The 18,182-nt window shown below is 40.4% G+C and overlaps 1 protein-coding gene across 1 annotated transcript; it reads left to right on the top strand.

Moving 5' to 3' along the window:
* Nucleotides 26-7,577, top strand: MRPL50 (mitochondrial ribosomal protein L50). The gene is made up of 2 exons (XM_005684246.3): nt 26-155; nt 6,789-7,577. The coding sequence occupies exons 1-2, from the start codon at nt 64-66 to the stop codon at nt 7,174-7,176; spliced, it is 480 nt and encodes a 159-aa protein (XP_005684303.1). The 5' UTR covers nt 26-63; the 3' UTR covers nt 7,177-7,577.

Raw genomic sequence — 18,182 nt, 5'->3', positions numbered from 1 at the left:
GGCTGATCTTCGCGTGCCGCTGCCGCCTGGGGGTGGAGCTCTATCACCAAGGTCTCCCCGAAGATGGCGGCGCTCTGGGTGGCCGGCGTTGGCAGAAAAAGCTTCACAGGGGTAGCTTCAGGGGCGCCACGCAGAGCATTTTGGTCTCGATTCAGGTAAAGCGGAAGGTTAGACCGTGGGTCATGTTCACAGAAAGTAAGGAGAGGAACTGAGAATGATGAACTTAAGACGGGACCGTGGTCCTGCGCTTTACCAGGGAAAGGACGAGAAAGTGCGTGAGGGTTCTGAGTTCAGAAGCTTCAGCTCCTGTTTCTGCGAGTGGTGGGGTCCACTTACTCTGTGTGCCCACAGTTTACTCATCTTAGAACCGAAATACCGCCCCCTTCTTCTGTTTCACCTGTTAATTTATTAGGTAAACCATACTTACTGACCACGTGTTCCAGACGCGGAGTATAATGTGGTGTCGGGAAACAAATGACTGTTTTAGGACAGGCAACTTAGAACATGAATGTCAGTGTTCGCTGAACTAAAGAAAGATTCAGGGTGCAGTGTCCTCATTTTGTCTGCTCATTGCTTTACTCAAATAGCTATTAAACAACTGTCCTGGCTCAGCATTTCTTTATATAGGATGCTGCCGCGAAACAGAGTCCCTTCACAGAGCGTGAGTACTCTGGCAAGAGGAAACCGAGCCAGCACCGGAAGGAAATAGCAATATTTTGCTAAAAGTCAGAAAGCAAGTTAATGACAGGGCTGGATCTGGAATCCCGGTTTCTTAACTCTCCTATCTGCTGCTTTTTCTGCAGGGCCAAGTGAAATTTTGTGACTTAGTGTTAGGACATGACTTAGACATGTGACTTAGACAAGTGAAATGTCTGTGACTTAGTGTTAGGAGATGAAGATTTGTAGGAACCTCAAGAAACAGTGTAAACGCTCATAAGTTTCCAAGAAAAACTTCAACCCAAAGGGATTTTTCTCATCAGCTCATGTTTTATTAGCTTTCCTTCTGTTCCATTTTGTTTTGATTCTTTTTTTATATGTGATTTGTTTATTTAATTTTTGGTTGCACTAGGGCTTCCTTGCTGCTTTCAGACTTCTGTAGTCACAGCGAGTCGGGGCAGCTCTTCGCTCCCTTGTGTGGGCTTTTTATTGCGGTGGCTTCTCTCTCGTGGAGCACAGACTAGGTGCCGTGGCTTCAGGAGTTGTAGCATGCAGGCTCAGGAGTTGTAACTCCTGGGCTCTACAGCATAGGCTCAATAATTGTGGCGCATGGGTTTAGTTGCTCCTTGGCATGTGGGATATTTCCATACCAAGGATCTACCCCATGTCACCTGCATTGGCAGGTGGATTCCTATCCACTGCACCACCAGGGAATTCCTTGTTTTCCCTATATTTTGGTTAGTATTTATTCTTATCTCTTAAATCTCCTTCAGGTTTGTTTCACTGACTCATTTAACAAGTATTTCTAGAGTGTATCTAAATGTGAGGAATGCAGTTGTAATAAGATAAACCAAATCTTTGTCCTCATAAAGCATGTTTTGGTGGAGGAAAAAGTGAACAAGTATAATTTCAAAAAGTGGTAAATTATGCAGAAAACTAGAGCAGTACAGGCATACCTTGGAGTTGCTGAAGTTTGTTTCCAGATTGCTGTGATAAAGCAAGTATCTCAGCATGTTATACAGATTTTGGGGTTTCCCAGTACATTTAAAGTTACGCTTACACCATACTGTAGTGTTTAATGTGCAATAGCATTATGTCTAAGAAAACAATAAACATATCTTAGTTAAAAAATAGTTTATTGCTAAAAATTGCTAACCATCATCTGAGCCTTCAGAGAGTTATAATCTTTCTGATAGTGGAGAGTCTTGCTTTGATGTTAATGGCAAAGGATAGTTCAGGGTGTTGGTTGCTGAAGGGTGGGGTGTCTGGTAATTTCTTAATGTAACACAAAAAGGAAGTTTGCAGCGTTGATTGACTCTTCCTCTCATGAGTGATTTCTCTGTAGCATGTAATGCTGTTTGATAGCATTTTACCCACAGTAGAACTTCTTTCAGTATTAAAATCAATTCTCTCAAACTCTGCCCCTTCTTTATCAACTAAGTTGGTGTAATGTTCTCAGTCCTTTGTTGTCTTTTCAACAGTCCTCACAGTATTTTACCAGGAGTAGATTCTATCTCAGGAAACTATTTTCTTTGCTCGTTCCTAAGGAACAGCTCTTCAGTGATGAGGTTTTGTCCTGAAACTGAATGTGTTAGTTCCTCAGTTGTTTCCGACTCTCTGCAACCCAATGGACTGTAGCCTGCCAGGCTCCTCTGTCCATGGAATTCTCCAGGCGAGAATATTGGAGTGGGTAGCCATTCCCTTCTCCGGGGGAATCTTCCCAGCTCAGGGATGGAGTCTGTGTCTCCCGTATTGCAGGCAAATTCCTTACCGTCTGAGCCACCAGAGATTGCAGCAATTCAGTTATGTCTGAGGATTCACTTCTAATTCTAGTTCTCTTGCTATTCCTTCTATATTTGCAATTACTTCTTCACCGATATCTTGAACCCCTAAAAATCATTCATGAGGGTTAGAATTGGTTTCTTCCAATTTCTGTTTCTGGTGCTCTTTTGATCTCTTCTCATGAATCATGAATGGGCTTCTCTAGTGGCTCAGCTGGTTAAGAATCTGCCTGCAATGCCGGAGACCTGGTTTCGATCCCTGGCTTGGAAAGATACCCTGGAGAAGGGAATGACTACCCACTCCAGTATTTTGGCCTGGAGAATTCTAGGGACTGTATAGTCTGGGGTTGCAGAGTTGGACACAACTGAGCAACTTTCACTTTCATGAATCATGAATATTCTCAATGGCATCTAGATTGATGAATTATTTTTAGAACATTTTCAGCTGATTTTGCCCAGATTCATCAGAAGAATCATTGTCTATGGCAGCTACAGCCTTAAAAAATGTGTTTCTTAAATGATAAAACTTGAAAGTAAAGCTCATTCCTTGCTCCATGGACTGCAGCGTGGAAGTTGTGTTGGCATGCATGAAAACATTAATCTTGTATATTTCCATCAGGGAGCTTACTTAGGTGACCAGGTGTATTGTTAAATGAGCAGTAATATTTTGAAAGGAATCTTTTTCTGAGTGATAGGTCTCAACTGTGGGCTTTAGATAAAAAACTTGTTTAGATAAAACTTGTTGTAAGCAGATGTTCTGTCTTCCAGGCTTTGTTGTTGGATTTATAGAACACAAGCCTGGTAGATTTAGCATAATTCTTAAGGTCCCTCGGATTTTCAGAATGGTAAATGAGCATTGATTTTAACTTCAAGTCACCAGCTATGTTAGCCTCTAGCAGCGTAAGCCTGTCCTTTGAAGTCAGGCATTGATTTTCTTCTGTCTATAAAAGTTCTAGATGGCATTTTTCAATAGAAGGCTGTTTGTCTACATGGAAAATCGATTATTTAGTGTAGCCAACTTCGTTACCTTAGCTAAATTTTTTGGATAACTTGGTGCAACTTGTAGTTGCTGTGTCACCTTGCACTTTTATGTTACAGAGACAGCTTCTTTCCTTAAACCTCGTGAACCAACCTCTCCTGTTGTTCAGTCACTAAGTCCTGTCCCACTCTGCTACCCCATGGACTGCAGCATGCAGACTGCCCCATCCTTTACTTTGTCTCAGAATTTGCTCAGATTCATGTCCATTGAGTCGGTGATACTATCTAACCATCTCATCCTCTGCCACTGCCTTCGCCTTTTGCCTTCAGTCTTTCCCAGGATCAGGGTCTTTTCCAGTGAGGCAGCTCTTTGCATCAGGTGGCCAAAGTACTGAAGCTTTAGCTTCGGCAGCAGTCCTTCCAATGAATATTCAAGGTTGATTTCCTTTAGGGTTAACTAGTTTGATCTCTTTGCAGTCCAAGGGACTCTCAAGACTCTCCTCCAACACCACCATTTGAAAGCATCAGTTCTTCAGTGCTCAGCCTTCTTTATGGTCCAGCTCTCACATCCATACATGACTACTGGAAAAACTATAGCTTTGACCTTTGTCAGCAAAGTGTCTCTACTTTTTAATATGCTGTCTAGTTTTGTTATAGCTTTCCTTTCAAGGAGCAAGTGTCTTAACTTTCATGGCTGCAGTCACCATCCACAGTGATTTTGGAGCCCAAGAAAATGAAATCTGTCACTGCTTCCACTTACAGCTTCCTCACCTTTTCAGCCTTCCTTGAATTGAATAGCGTTGGGGCCCAGATCTGGACTAGACTTTGACTTGAGGAAATATTGTGGCTGGTTTGATCTTCTGTTCAGACCATTAAAACTTTTTCCACATCAGGAATAAAGCTGTTTTGCTTTTTAATATTTGTGTGTGCATTGGAGTCATACTTTTAATTTCCTTCAGGAACTTTTTCTTTGCATTCATGACTTGGCTAACTGTTTAGCTGGAAGTCCTAGTTTTCAGCCTAATTTGGCTTTTGACATGCCTTCACTCAGCTTAATCATTCTAGCTTTTGATTTAAAGTAAAAGATGGGCCATTCTTCCATTCACTTGAACACATAATTATAGGCTCTTGTGGGGTTAATTGACCTAATTTCAGTATTGTTGTATCTCAGGGAATAGGGTGGTCCAAGAAGAGGCGGAGAGCACTTGGTGGAGCAGTGAGAACACGTACAATATTTGTCAGTTAAGTTTTGTCTGTAGGAGCATGGTTTGTGACACTCCAAAACAATTACAATAGTAAATCAAAGATCACTGGTCATCACCATAACAAATAAAATATTGAAAAAGTTTGAAGTATTGTGAGAATTCTGAAGATGTCACAGACACTAAGTGAGCAAATGCTGTTGGAATCATGGTGCCCATAGACTTGATGGTCGCAGGGTTGCCACAGACCTTCAGTTTGTAAAAAAAACGCAGTATCTATGAAGTGCTATAAGATGAAGTATGCCTGTATAAGAGATTACTGAGATGAAGGGAATAGACTACATTTCATTGCGATGAGTTGTGAAACAAGTAGTTTCAAGAGAAAATGGGAGGTCAGGAGGTACAAAAGTTGTGCAGGCAACTCTTGAGAAGTTTGTTGTAAAGGCAGCTGGAGTGGAACATGGAATCGAGGTTATTTCCTTTAAAGATGGGAAATACTACAGCATATTTGTGTGTCATGAGAATAGTAGATAGGGAGAAAATGATAAAGAATTGACGTAGAAAGAGGGATCAGTAACTAGAAGAGTCTTTGAATAGACATAGAGGAATAGCATTACAAATCATTTCCTTGACTAATGTCCATTTCTGATACCCTCCAATTTCTGTTGGGATGACTGATCCCAATCAGATGACAGCTCCATAGGAAGCAGGAGTTAGTTTATGAACAGATATTAAGCACTGAAATAATATGTAAAGACAGACTCCCTCACATTGGGCCATGTGTAATAGTTATACAAGCTATTTTAAAGGACTCCTAAACACATCTCTGTATTCAAGTTTATAATCTGACACAGTGATTCTTAACTGGGGACAGTTTTGTCCACCAGGGACATTTGACAATGTCTTTTGGTTATTATGACTTGGAGGACAGGAGTGCTACTGGAATTTAGTGGTGAGAGGCCAGGGGTGCTGCTGAGCAACCTGTAGTGAACAGGACAGCTTCCCACAATAAAAAATTATCAGGTCCAAAATGTCAGTAGTGCTTGTGCTGAAAAATCCTGATCTAGTAAGAGAAGTAGAATGTAAATAAAATTAAAACTCAGGTGGAATGAGGTGTGCTCTGAGAACAATATTAAGTGCTGTGATATATGTGGGATCTTAAAAAAAAAAGAACTTATTTACAAAGCAGATACAGACTGACAGACATAGAAAGCAAACTTATGGTTACCAAAGGGGAAAGGAGGGGAGGGATAAATTAGGAGTTTGGGATTAACGTACACACACTACAATATACACGTGAATGAATGAAATTGCTCAGCCATGTCTGACTCTTTGCAACCCCATGGACAGTAGCCTACCAGGCTCTGCCGTCCATGGGATTTTCCAGGCAAGAATACTGGAGTGGGCTGCCATTTCCTTCTCCAGGGGATCTTGCCAACCCAGGGATCGAACCCCGGTCTCCTGCATTGCAGACAGACGCTTTACCATCTGAGCCCCCAGGGAAGCCCTACACATATATATATTCAAAACTGAATCACTGCTGTACACTTGAAACTAACACAACATGTAAATCAATTATACTTCACTTTTTTAAAAAGTGCTATGAGAAAGCAGAGGAGCTTACAGTTATATTTGATAGAGGAAATCAAGTAAAGCTTGAGAGAAGAGTTTTGTCCTAGAACTTACAGGATGGATTAAGAATTCTGTAATTGGAGGTGAAAAATAGATACTTCAGGTTGGATATAACTTGAGCTAATGTGATATCAGAAGAGTGGGAATCAGAAGGTAATTCAGTTTGAGTAGGGCATAGAATGTATATAAGATATTAGTGGGAAATGAGGTTAGGTAGATTGGGTTTGGATCTGGGAGGACCAGAAACTCCAGAGGATTTACCATCTTCATCCATTCCTGGAAATTCTTAGGGCATGTAAAATCTGAAGTTAGCTTTTGTTTTCTCTTTGTGCCAGTTGAGTTCAACTATGAATTTGTAAGGGCAGAGACCTATTTAATTCTTCTCTCAACAGTACCCAGAAAGAGTTAAGAATAAGTAATAAGTGTGCAGTATATTGATTTAGATTGTTGGGCAAAATTAGGTCTGGTGTTGGTCAACTTGTCAACTTCATTAATGCAGTGAACTGAAGATTCACTTATTTGTTTTTGATCCCTCCAGAAAAGAGAAACAGCCAATGGTAGCTGAGACAGTAGAAGAGGTGAAGAAAGAACCTATCTTGGTGTGTCCACCCTTACGAAGCCAAGCATACATACCACCTAAAGATCTCCAGAGTCGTTTGGAATCTCATGTCAAAGAAGTTTTTGGTTCATCTGTTCCTACCAGTTGGCAGGAGATCTCCCTGGAAGATGTTCATATGAAGTTCAGCTTCTTAGCACGTTTAGCTGATGACTTGGGCCATGCAGTGCCTAACTCCAGGCTTCACCAGATGTGCAGGGTTAGAGATGTTCTTGATTTCTATACTGTGCCTGTTCAGGACAGATCTAAATTTGATGAACTTATTGCCAGTAATCTGCCTCCCAACTTAAAAATCACCTGGGGTTACTGAACAGTTCAAAGGAAGATCACACTGAAATTTTTTTTTCCCTGGAAAGGGGGCTGTTTATTAGACTTTTTGAATCTTTACCATGTGAAATGCTGTCAGAACTGGTCTCTACACCCACTTTTCTCTGTGGAAGAAAGTTATTAATCTTTTTTTTTATTGTCATGAATTGACAAATAAGATTTTTTCACATTTGCGGAAACTTTTAATGGAATCAGGTCATTCATAATTTATGAAAATATATATTACTATACAGAGAAAATAACATTTGTAAAAGAAATAAAAATCTGTGTAGTATATTACGAAAGTTGTTTCACTACTTGCTTTACTGTACAACTAGAAATAGTAGAAAATAATACTGTTCAATCTAGATAAATCTCTTGGAATTAAAGTAGATTTGGAGCGTGTTTTTGTTTTTTTTTTTTAAGGTGAAATTTGCTTTTCTGCCTCATCAGTTTCTTGTTATTGTTGTTTAGTTGCTAAGTTGTGTCCTACTCTTGTGACCCTATGGACTGTGACCCACCAGGCTCCTCTGTCCATGAGATTTCCCAGGCAAGAATACTGGAGTGGTTTGCCATTTCCTTCTCCAGGGGTCTTCCCGACCCAAGGATCAAACTCATATCTCCTGCATTGTAAGTAGATTCTTTACCACTGCGCCATCTAGGAATCCTGTCATTTTCTTCAGTATTGTAAATGGAGAAGAATACTTGCCAACTGTCAAGAGCTATGGGCTTCCCTCGTAGCTTTGCTGATAAAGAATCTGCCTGAAATGCGGGAGACCTGGGTTGGTTTAATGTCTGGTTCGGGAAAATCCACTGGACAAGGGATGGGTTACCCACTCCAGTATTCTTGGGCTTCCTTGGTGGCTCAGCTGATAAAAGAATCCGCCTGCAATGCAGAAGACCTGGGTTTGATTCCTGGGTTGGGAAGATCCCCTGGAGAAGGGAAAGGCTGTCCACTCCAGTATTCTGGCCTGGAGAATTCCATGGACTATACAGTCCATGTGGAGAAGGCAGTGGCACCCCACTCCAGTACTCTTGCCTGGAAAATGCCATGGGCGGAGGAGCCTGGTGGGCTACAGTCCATGGGGTCGTGAAGAGTCGGACACAACTGAGTGACTTCACTTTCACTTTTCACTTTCATGCATTGGAGAAGGAAATGGCAACCCACTCCAGTGTTCCTGCCTGGGGAATCCCAGGGACAGGGGAGCCTTGTGGGCTGCCGTCTCTGGGGTCGCACAGAGTCGGACATGACTGAAGCGACTTAGCAGCAGCATGCAGTCCATGCAGCTGCAGAGGCAGACATGGCGGAGTGACTTTCACTTTTGTTAAAAGATCTAATCTTTTGGTCAGATATATACCAGACTTTATATCAGAATGGATATTCTCTTCAAAGGAGATGACTTTTATTTCAAACCTTTTTTAAAAGGTGGCCTTGAATGCTCTATGAGTATCCACTAGAGTGATAAATCTTTGCAGATTCATGGACTTTTAATTTGTGGAAATTACTTTTATAGCTAACCAGATGATTCTGAATGATAAAAATGATAAAGTGATTAGAAATTATTGTTCAGACTTTAGAGGTGGCTAGAGAGTAATGTCACGAGGAGAAGGAATTTCTTGTATTTTGTCTAATAATTCTGAAAGAAAAGTGACACGGTTTTAAAGAAATTTACATTTATTTTTTTCCTAGGGTGACTCCTTTGAAGAGGGCAAACTCCTTTGAAGAGGGCAAAAATTAGTTGGTTATATGAATTCTGGCATGTTTATTAGAAAAATAAGTTACAGTACAGTCATGCCCTATAAATACCATCAGTGGATAATCAGATTTTCAGTAACCTCTACACTGAAGATTCCCTGGTGGCTCAGACAGTCAAGAATCTGCCTGCAATGCAGGAGAACCAGGCTCAATCCCCAGGTCGGGAAGATCCCCTGGAAAAGGTAATGGCTACCCACTCTAGTATTCTTATCTGGTGAATTCTATGGACAAAGGAGCCTGGCGGGGTACAGTCCATGGGATTGAAAAGAGACACGGCTGAGTGACTTTCACACTACATTGAATAACTTCAGAAGTTTCCGCAGTGCCAAAATGTCTAGAGCCCTGGAACTTAGAGCTATTGTATCCCTTCTGCTGCTTTGTGGAATGGGTTCAGGGTGGAAACATTTGGATTCTGTGTACAGGATTTGATTATCTCATTTCCCGCACAACTTTTATGTCTGATCTGGAGATAAAAACATGCAGAGGCAAGATGGAAGCAAGGAATGAGCAGTGTAGAAAACACTTGGTTTCAGCTTTGTTGTTGCTCAGTTTGTCCAACTCTTTGCAACCCAATGAACTGCCAGACTTCGTGCAAATATGGCTAGAGAAATTACTCTTGTAGCCTGGAGTAGTTTCTCAAAATTTAATGTGCTTATGAATCAGTTGGCATCTTTTTAAAATATGGATTCTGATTCTCTAGGACGATAGCGGGTCCTGAGCTTGTTTTAAAAAGTAGGTAATTACGTTTTGAGTACCATGACCCTGTGTGTGCTGTGTTGTGCCAAGTCACTTCAGTTGTGTCTGACTCTTTGTGACCCCATGGACAGTAGCCTGCCAGCCTCCTCTCTCTGTGGGATTCTCCAGATAAGAATACTGGAGTGGGTTGCCGCTTCCTGTTCCAGGAAATCTTCCTGACCCAGGGATCGAACCCGTGTTTCTTAGGTCTCCCGCATTGGCAGCCGAGTCTTTTTTTTTCTTTACCACTAGCACCATCCTAGACACTGGTATTGAAGTGGGAGACAAGCTGTGTTGCAGGGAGGAAGCCAGTTCTGACTCCATGTTGGAACTGTTTCTCTGACTTGCTTTTCATTGCTTTTATTATTATAATCATACAGAATGGTTTGCCTCGGAGAATCCTGACCCTCTTCCTGACCATTAAACTAAAGTGCCTTTGTTCAGAACCCTGTCCACCTATGGATGGTAGGAAGGAAGAAATGAACACATCCCCTGCCTGAGGAGATGTTTGCAAGATTAATGGCCTTTTTACTTTGCTTCCTCATCTCTGATCTATAAAAGAACCTGGCCTCCAGACCCCATAAGATGGTTATTTTGAGGCACTAGCCTGCCATCTTCTCAGTCTGCTGGCTCCCCAATTAAAGTCTCTCTTCCTTGCCTCAACACCTCATCTCAGATTCATTGGCCTATCGTGTGGCAAGCAGAGCAAGCTTGGACTTAGTTGTCGTTCAGTTGCTTAGTCCTTTTGCACTCTTAGTGACCCCATGGACTGCATGCAATATGCCAGGCTTCCCTGTTCTTCATTCTTCGAAGTTTACTCAGATTCATGTCCATTGAGTCAAGTAATGCTGTCTAACTGTCTCATCTTCTGTTGCCCTCTTCTTTGCCTTCAATCTTTCCCAGCATCAGGGTCTTTTCCAGTGAGTCAGCTCTTTGCATCAAGTGGCCAAAGCATTGGAGCTTAAGCATCAGTCCTTCCAGTGAAACTAAGAATATTCAGTTTTATTCAGTGAAGCAGAAATAGATGTTTCTTTTGGAATTCCTTTGCTTTCTCTTATGATCCAACAAATGTTGGCAATTTGGTCTCTGGTTCCTCTGCCTTTTCTAAACCCAACTTGTACATCTGGAAAATCTTGGTTTTATACTGCTGAAACCTAACTTGTAGGATTTTGAGCATAACCTTACTAGCATGTGAAATGAGTGCAGTTGTATGATAGTTTGAACATTCTTTGGCACTGCCCCTTAGTATTGGAATGAAAACACCTTTGCCAGTCCTGTGGTCACTGCTGAGCTTTCCAAATTTGCTGACATTGAGTGTAGCACTTTAACAGGATCATCTGTTAGGATTTGAAATAACTCTGCTGGAGTTCTATCACCTCCACTAGCTTTATTTGTGTTAATGTTTCATAAGGTCCACTAGAGTTCAGACTCAAGATATCTGGTTCTAGGTGAGTGATAACCACACTTCGTGGTTATCCCGGTTATTAAGATCTTTTTTGTATAGTTCTTCGGTGTATTCTTGCCACGTCTTAATCTCTCTGCCTCTGTTGGGTACTTACATTTCTATCCCTTATCGTGCCTATCCTTGCAGGAAATGTTCCATATCAGCTCCAGTTTTCTTGAAGAGATCCCTAGTTTTTCCCATTCTGTTGTTTTCCTCTACTTTTTTGCATTGTTCATTGAAGAAGGCCTTCAATTACAAATTCTGCCCCCTGAAACAGTAGTCCTGGAATGTTTAGCTAACCAGGAAAGATAAACTCCACATTCACCAATAACTCTAGAGGGCATCCCTGATTTATTGCCCAATATAGTATACCAGAATAATGACCTTTAGTTTTCATGGAAAAATTAAATTAGGTTTGCTAACTTAACTAGTTCACTAAAATAAAGACATGCTATAATTATAAAAGGTTTACATTTTTAAAAATTAATGGCTATTTAAAAGTATTAGCAATTTTACTTTGTTGGGCTGTTGAGCTCACTATGAATGTTTATATAAAAACTATAAGATTCAGGATTAATAGAATGATCTTACATAAACAGTGCCAGTGCTAAATAACAAAGATTCAATGGATTAGTGGTTCTAATTGGCTTTATTAAATGATTTGGAAATTGGGCAGTATCCCATCCAGCAATAGAGATGTACTCTGTTGAGCTTCAAAAAAGGAAAGGTTTTTAAGGCAGAGAGGGAGCAGAAAAAAGGAAATTACTAGCAAAAAAATGTATTATTTTAGGCATTCTCCTTAAGGGGAATGGATAGGGTCTATCAAGCTGGTTAAAGGTCACATTCCTGGGGAAGTCAGATCAGTCACTCAGTCGTGTCTGACTCTTTGTGACCCATGGATTGCAGCACACCAGGATTCCCTGTCCATCACCAACTCCCAGAGCTTGCTCAACTCATGTCCATTGAGTCAGTGATTCCATCCAACCATTTCATCCTCTGTCATCCCCTCGTGCCTTCAGTCTTTCCCAGCATCAAGGTCTTTTCCAAAGAGTCAGTTCTCATCAGGTGGCCAAAGTATTGGAACTTCAGCTTCAGCATCAGTCTTTCCAGTGAATATTCAGGACTGATTTGCTTTAGGATTGACTGGTAGGATCTCCTTGCAATCCAAGGGACTTTCAAGAGTCTTCTCCAACACCACAGTTCAAAAGCATTAATTCTTCATGTTTTCTTATAGACCAACTCTCACATCCATACATGACTACTGGAAAAACCATAGCTTTGATTAGATGGACCTTTGTTGGCAGAGTAATATCTCTGCTTTTTAATATGCTGTCTAGGTTGGTCATAGCTCTTCCAAGGAGCAAGCATATTTTAATTTCGTGGCTGCAGTCACTATCTGCAGTGATTTTGGAGCCCCCCCAAAGTAAAGTTTGTCACTGTTTCCATTGTTTTCCCATCTATTTGCCATGAAGTGATGGGACCAGATGCCATGATCTTAGTTTTTGGAATGTTGAGTTTTAAGCCTACTTTTTCACTCTCCTCTTTCACTTTCATCAAGAGGCTCTTTAGTTCTTCACTTTCTGCCATAAGGATGGTGTTACCTGTATATCTGAAGTTATTGATATTTCTCCCGGCAATCTTAATTCCAGCTCGTGCTTCATCCAGCCCGGCATTTCACATGATGTACTCTGCATGTAAATTAAACAAGCAGGGGAAAACGTACAACCTTGATGTACTCCTTTCCCAATTTGGAAACATCTGTTGTTCCATGTCTGGTTCTAACTATTGCTTCTTGACCTACATACAGATTTTTCAGGAGGCAGGTCAGGTGGTCTGGTATTCCCATCTCTTGAAGAATTTTCCACAGTTTGTTGTGATCCATGCAGTCAAAGGCTTTGGTGTAGTCAGTAAAACAGAAGTAGAAGTTTTTCTGGAACTCTCTTGCTTTTTCAATGATCCAGTGGTTGTTGGCAATTTGATCTCTGATTCCTCTGCCTTTTTAAAATCCAGCCAGAACATCTGGAAGTTCATGGTTCATGTACTGTTGAATCCTGGCTTGGAGAATTTTGAGCATTACTTTGGTGGCATGTGAGATGAGTGCAATTGTGTGGTAGTTTGAACATTCTTTGGCATTGCCTTTCTTTGGAACTGGAACGAAAACTGACCTTTTCCAGTCCTGCGGCCTTCCTGGGGAAGGTTGAGTCTATAATGAGATTAGATAATGTCTTGGTTTGCTGGCCTGGGGCCTAGCACAGATGACTTCATTTTGAGCCTGTCTCCTTTTTAACAGTAGTATATATTTGAAGCAGCATTAAAAGAAACTTCTCCCTCACTTCTTTTTGCTTTTTTTTGACTGCACTGGGTCTTCATTGTGGTGCACAGGCTTAGTTGCCCCTGGGCACTTGGGAACTTAGCTCCCAGACTGGGAATCAAACCACTGGTTGAGTTCCTGGCATCCCCTCCATTGGAAGGCAGATTCTTAACCACTGGACCACCAGGGAAGTCCCCCCTTAACTACTTTTGAAATGCTTTGTTCATCACCTCAAATAAATAAGGGCTCATAGTTTTATGGAAATAGTGCTTTCATTTTCCTGTCATGTAAAATCCCACTAACGCTCCATTCTGTAGCTATTTCAAGAACCCCTATGACTTGGTTGAGAGGGGAAGGGAACTGATGGGAAATTTGGTGTTGGCCAAGTTCTGAAAATAGAAATTGTGCCCATGAGAAATTATTTTGTTGGTTACTGTGACATTTGTAATTTTTGGCTAGTTCAGAATGCTTTGGTAGCAGGTCAAAGCCTTTGACTTCTTTCTTTATGAAAGAAAGATATGTCCAGTGGAAATCACATTTGTTAATTTAAAAAAATTAGTAAAATATATGAGCAAAGATTTGAAAGCAAATCTTTCCCTGTTCTTAAGAGGGAAATATTTAGAGAGCATAGAGAAGGAAAAGAGAGAAATGAGGGGACCGGATTTCTTATGTTTCAAAAGTTAATAGGAAATTAGAGCAAGAAGAGGGCAGTAGTCTGCTATTTCACTGATACTACCTCAGTTAATCTCAAAAGGCATATTTGAGGTTTTGACCAGGACAGCTCTAGCTGTGTCATTCTTCCTTTGCTGCTAGAAAGAAGGTCTCAAGAAGAAGTCAGATACTTTGTCCTATACTCTGAGCTGTCTCTTTTGGGCTGATTGGAGATGGGTTAAAATTGGCTCTTGAATGAGAAGTAAATCTGATTATTGACTCCAGTGTTTGAAATTCAGTAGTTCATAAGGACAAATAATCCTTTTACTTAGAGAGCTGTGGAATTCAAGAGTCTTCAGATAAAGGTGTATCTTTTCAGTTAGATTTTGTTCAGAAAGGGTATCAGTAGAGACTTGTAATTATGAGGACATCAAGCCAGAATTTATATTTCTCAGGGAAAATGAAAGGCTATCTGAAATTATTAACTTTTCTTTATTCTATCCCCACCACTGGGATTTATACTTCTCCCTTATTTTAAAGACTATTTCCTAGAAAATTACAAAAGAAACTGTCCTATTTTTATTTTGTTTGAAGGATGATTTTCTTTTAATTAAGACTAACAATATGTTAGAGTTACATTCTGTGAAAATATTTCTTGAAGGTTGACTATGTGTCGTATGTATGCAATTCAGAAATGAGGGGGTAAGTGATGACATTTGAAAAGAAGTGTTATTTTAACTAAAGTTAATGACTTTCATTTCTTAATGGGTCTACTGGTTGATGCATGTGATACTGGAATAGATGCTTAATTGATAATGTGTGGAAGGAATAATATACCTTTAGGTTTATTTAGGGCAAAGAATGTAATTTCCTAGTGAATATCATATATAGACCCTTGATAAATTCTTAATAAACTTCTAATCAGTTATGACTCAAAGTTGGAGATATGAATTCTGTTCCTAGCTCTGCCGTGTATCTCTGTGTGACCTTAAATACTCAGTTTCTTGAATATTTTTGCAAATAAAGAATTACACTTCAGGGCTATAAATTACTTGTTTTTAAGCTTCTGATGAAACATTATGTTATTTACCATCACATTCTCATTCTCCGTGCTTTTCTCTCTATAGGCTGATTCTCATCAGCATGTATTCATGCCTGTTTCTACCTCATCTCATAACTACCCTTCTCTCTCTGTCTCTGTCTCTCTGAATACACACACAGACACATTCATTAAAAATAAAATACAAAGTTAGCAGATACTTTTATTGCTTTACCCTACATATATTTGTGATTAGTGCAGAGGTCTGACTCAGAACATTCAAAACTTGGATTTAGAGTTTTACCTTCCCACATGTCAGGTTAGAAGTGGTAAGAAATTAATGCACACCTTCCAGCAGCACTACCAGGAGCAACCCTCAACCAACCATTTACTGGATATTTCTCATTGCTCTTCTCCACCCATGTTTGGAACTACTTTCTCCTGAATTCTTGCCTCAGTTTCGCTTCTGGAGGAACACAAAGTAGGACACAAAGCAGACTCCTCCTTACCCCTTTCAGCTACCACCCTGTTTCTCTCCTCATTCTTGAATAATTAAGCTATCCTGTTCAGAGCTAGATCTGCAAGAGAATGACTTTGTTGAACTTGCTGCTGTGCATCAGGAGTTTATTAATGAAGACCTGTTGAAATTGGAGGCCCAGAGAAAGGACAAAGAGAGACAAGAGGAAGAAGAAGTAACTGAAGAACCAAAGAGGTTCACAATGCAGGAAATGGCAAGGGGATTTCCTTTGAGGAGGCGCAGGGCCTGACCAGTACGTGAAGTTTGCAGCAGTCATTCAGAACACAATCCAGTGTTAATTATGTCATCTGTGACAGGAAAAATAGAGCTGCTATCCAGACATCACTGTTTCATTTTGTTCAAGAGGGTAGATAGAATTGAATTCAGCAAGGAACCAGAACCTGTGCAATCAATGGGAGGCGTAAGTGACGTTGAAGCTTGTCTTCCATCTCCCATTGCTGATGATCCTTCAGCTGACTATCCTTCTGCCACTCCCACCTCCTCTCCCTCCTCTAGGTGGTCGCTCTTCTTGCTTATTCACTCAGTGCTAGCCCCTGTATGCCACCTGTTGTACACTACTACTGTGTTTTTCCAGATTCTTTATTGTAAGATTAAAAATGTTTATGATTTGTGTTTTTTATATATTTTTTGTGAAAAGTATTATAAACCTATTACAGCACAGTACAATATAGCCAGTTGTATTAGTTGGGTACCTAGGCTAACTTTGCTGGACTTATGAACAAATTGGACTTACAAACATGCTCTTGGAACAGAACTTGTTCATATGTAGGGCCTTAATGTATGAGTATTTACATCTTAAACGAGAACTACCCCTTCTGCTGGTCTGTTAGTGGAGTAAATTTAGTCAAGGGTTGAGCTCATTGTTGTTGTTGTCATTGCTATGGCTTTGTTCACTATAATCACCAACTTCAAAATCTTTTGGTGTTACTTTGTGTTTGGAAAGAAGGTAGGTTTGCTAGAGGATTTTTTTTCAACTTTCAGTTTCCACCCTCAGGGAATTCTCTGTGTGCTTGCACATTAGAAAGTGTCTCTTTCCATGTTTTTGCACACCCTAAATGATAGACTTGTTGCTTGTTACTTGGTGCCCACTAGCCTGGTGGTGGGGAAGCCATGATGGTTTTCTGTTACCCGAAAGAAGCCTTGGTCTTTGACAAGCTTATCCTAGATAAGCCTTGATCCTTGACAGAGAGGCTGTGCCCCTCTCTCTGGGGATGGAGATTACTCAGTGATCCTGCCCTCTCCCAGCAATGGGAAGACCTCTAATTATTTGAGTCCAGGATAGTTTCCCCTCCTGGGTAGAGGTTTTTAGTTTTGGGTTTTTTTTTTTTCCTGTTCCCAGCAATAATAGTTCTCCTAAGCCTCTCACCTTGTTATATTTTTTTATTCATCCTATTTATTATTTACTTATTTATTCCTTATTTCATGTTATGATAGATTGTATTTCTCAAAGGTAGCTATACAAATACACATGTACACACACACATGCCCCATCTCACATGTTATTTGTTTCTAACAAAATGACTTAATATTCATCCCACTGTGAGGAAGGGTCTATGTTCTTTCCACTTGAATTCTCATGAGGACTTGTATATTGCTACAACAATATAAAATGGCAGAAATGTATGACTTCCAAGGCTAGGATATAAAAAGGATATAGCCTCTACCTGGCTCTATCCCTCTTGGAATGCTCATGCTTAGAATCCAGCCATCATGCTGTTAGGAAACCCATAGTAGCCCATGCAGAAAGACCACAGAGGCTCACATGCAGAGAAAGTGATGCCCCCAGTGTGAGCCAGCATCAACTCTCAGATGTGTGAAAGAATAAGGCTTCAGATGATTTTATCCCCCTGCCTTTGATCTTCCATTTGAGATACCAGACATCATGGTTTGGAGATAAGATGACCCCATTGAGCCCTGTCTTAATTCCTGACCCACAGTATATATGAGCATAATAAATAACTGTTGCATGCCTCTAAATTTTGGACTAATTTGTTACACAGTCATAGTAATTGGAACATATGTCTCTTTGGGGTTTAAGCCAACATTTGTTGGATCATAGAAAAAACAAGGGAAATCAAAAAAAAAAATATTTCTGCTTCATTAACTACACTAAAGCCTTTGACTGTGGATCAAAACAAACTGGGAAATTCTTAAAGAGATGGGACTACTAGACCATTTTACCTGCCTCCTGAGAAATCTATAAGCAGGTTAAGAAGCAACAGTTAGAAACGGATATGGAACAACCAACTGGTTCCAAATTGGGAAAGAAGTATGTCAAGGCTGTATATTGTCACTCTGCTTATTTAACTTATATGCAGAGTACATTGTGTGAAATGCTGGACTGGTTGACTCACAAGATAGAATCTTGTTTTGGGAGAAATATCAATAACTTCAGATATGCAGATGACATATCCTAATATCAGAAAGTGAAGAGGAACTAAAGAGCCTCTTGATGAAAGTGAAAGAGGAGAGTGAAAAAGCTGGTTTAAAACTCAACATTCAAAAACTAAGATCATGGCATCTGGTCCCATCACTT

This window comes from Capra hircus, chromosome 8 (assembly GCF_001704415.2).
Source record: "Capra hircus breed San Clemente chromosome 8, ASM170441v1, whole genome shotgun sequence".
In the NCBI taxonomy this organism is placed as follows: Eukaryota; Metazoa; Chordata; class Mammalia; order Artiodactyla; family Bovidae; genus Capra; species Capra hircus.
The sequence above is the reverse complement of the archived record's forward strand: the minus strand, read 5'-3'. Positions and strand labels throughout refer to the sequence as shown.

Excerpts from the sequence above, each read along its gene's own strand:
- MRPL50 (XM_005684246.3), top strand. The coding sequence starts at position 64 with ATGGCGGCGCTCTGGGTGGCCGGCGTTGGCAGAAAAAGCTTCACAGGG. Across the intron at positions 156-6,788 it reads GCATTTTGGTCTCGATTCAG|AAAAGAGAAACAGCCAATGG; the intron begins GTAAAGCGGAAG and ends TGATCCCTCCAG.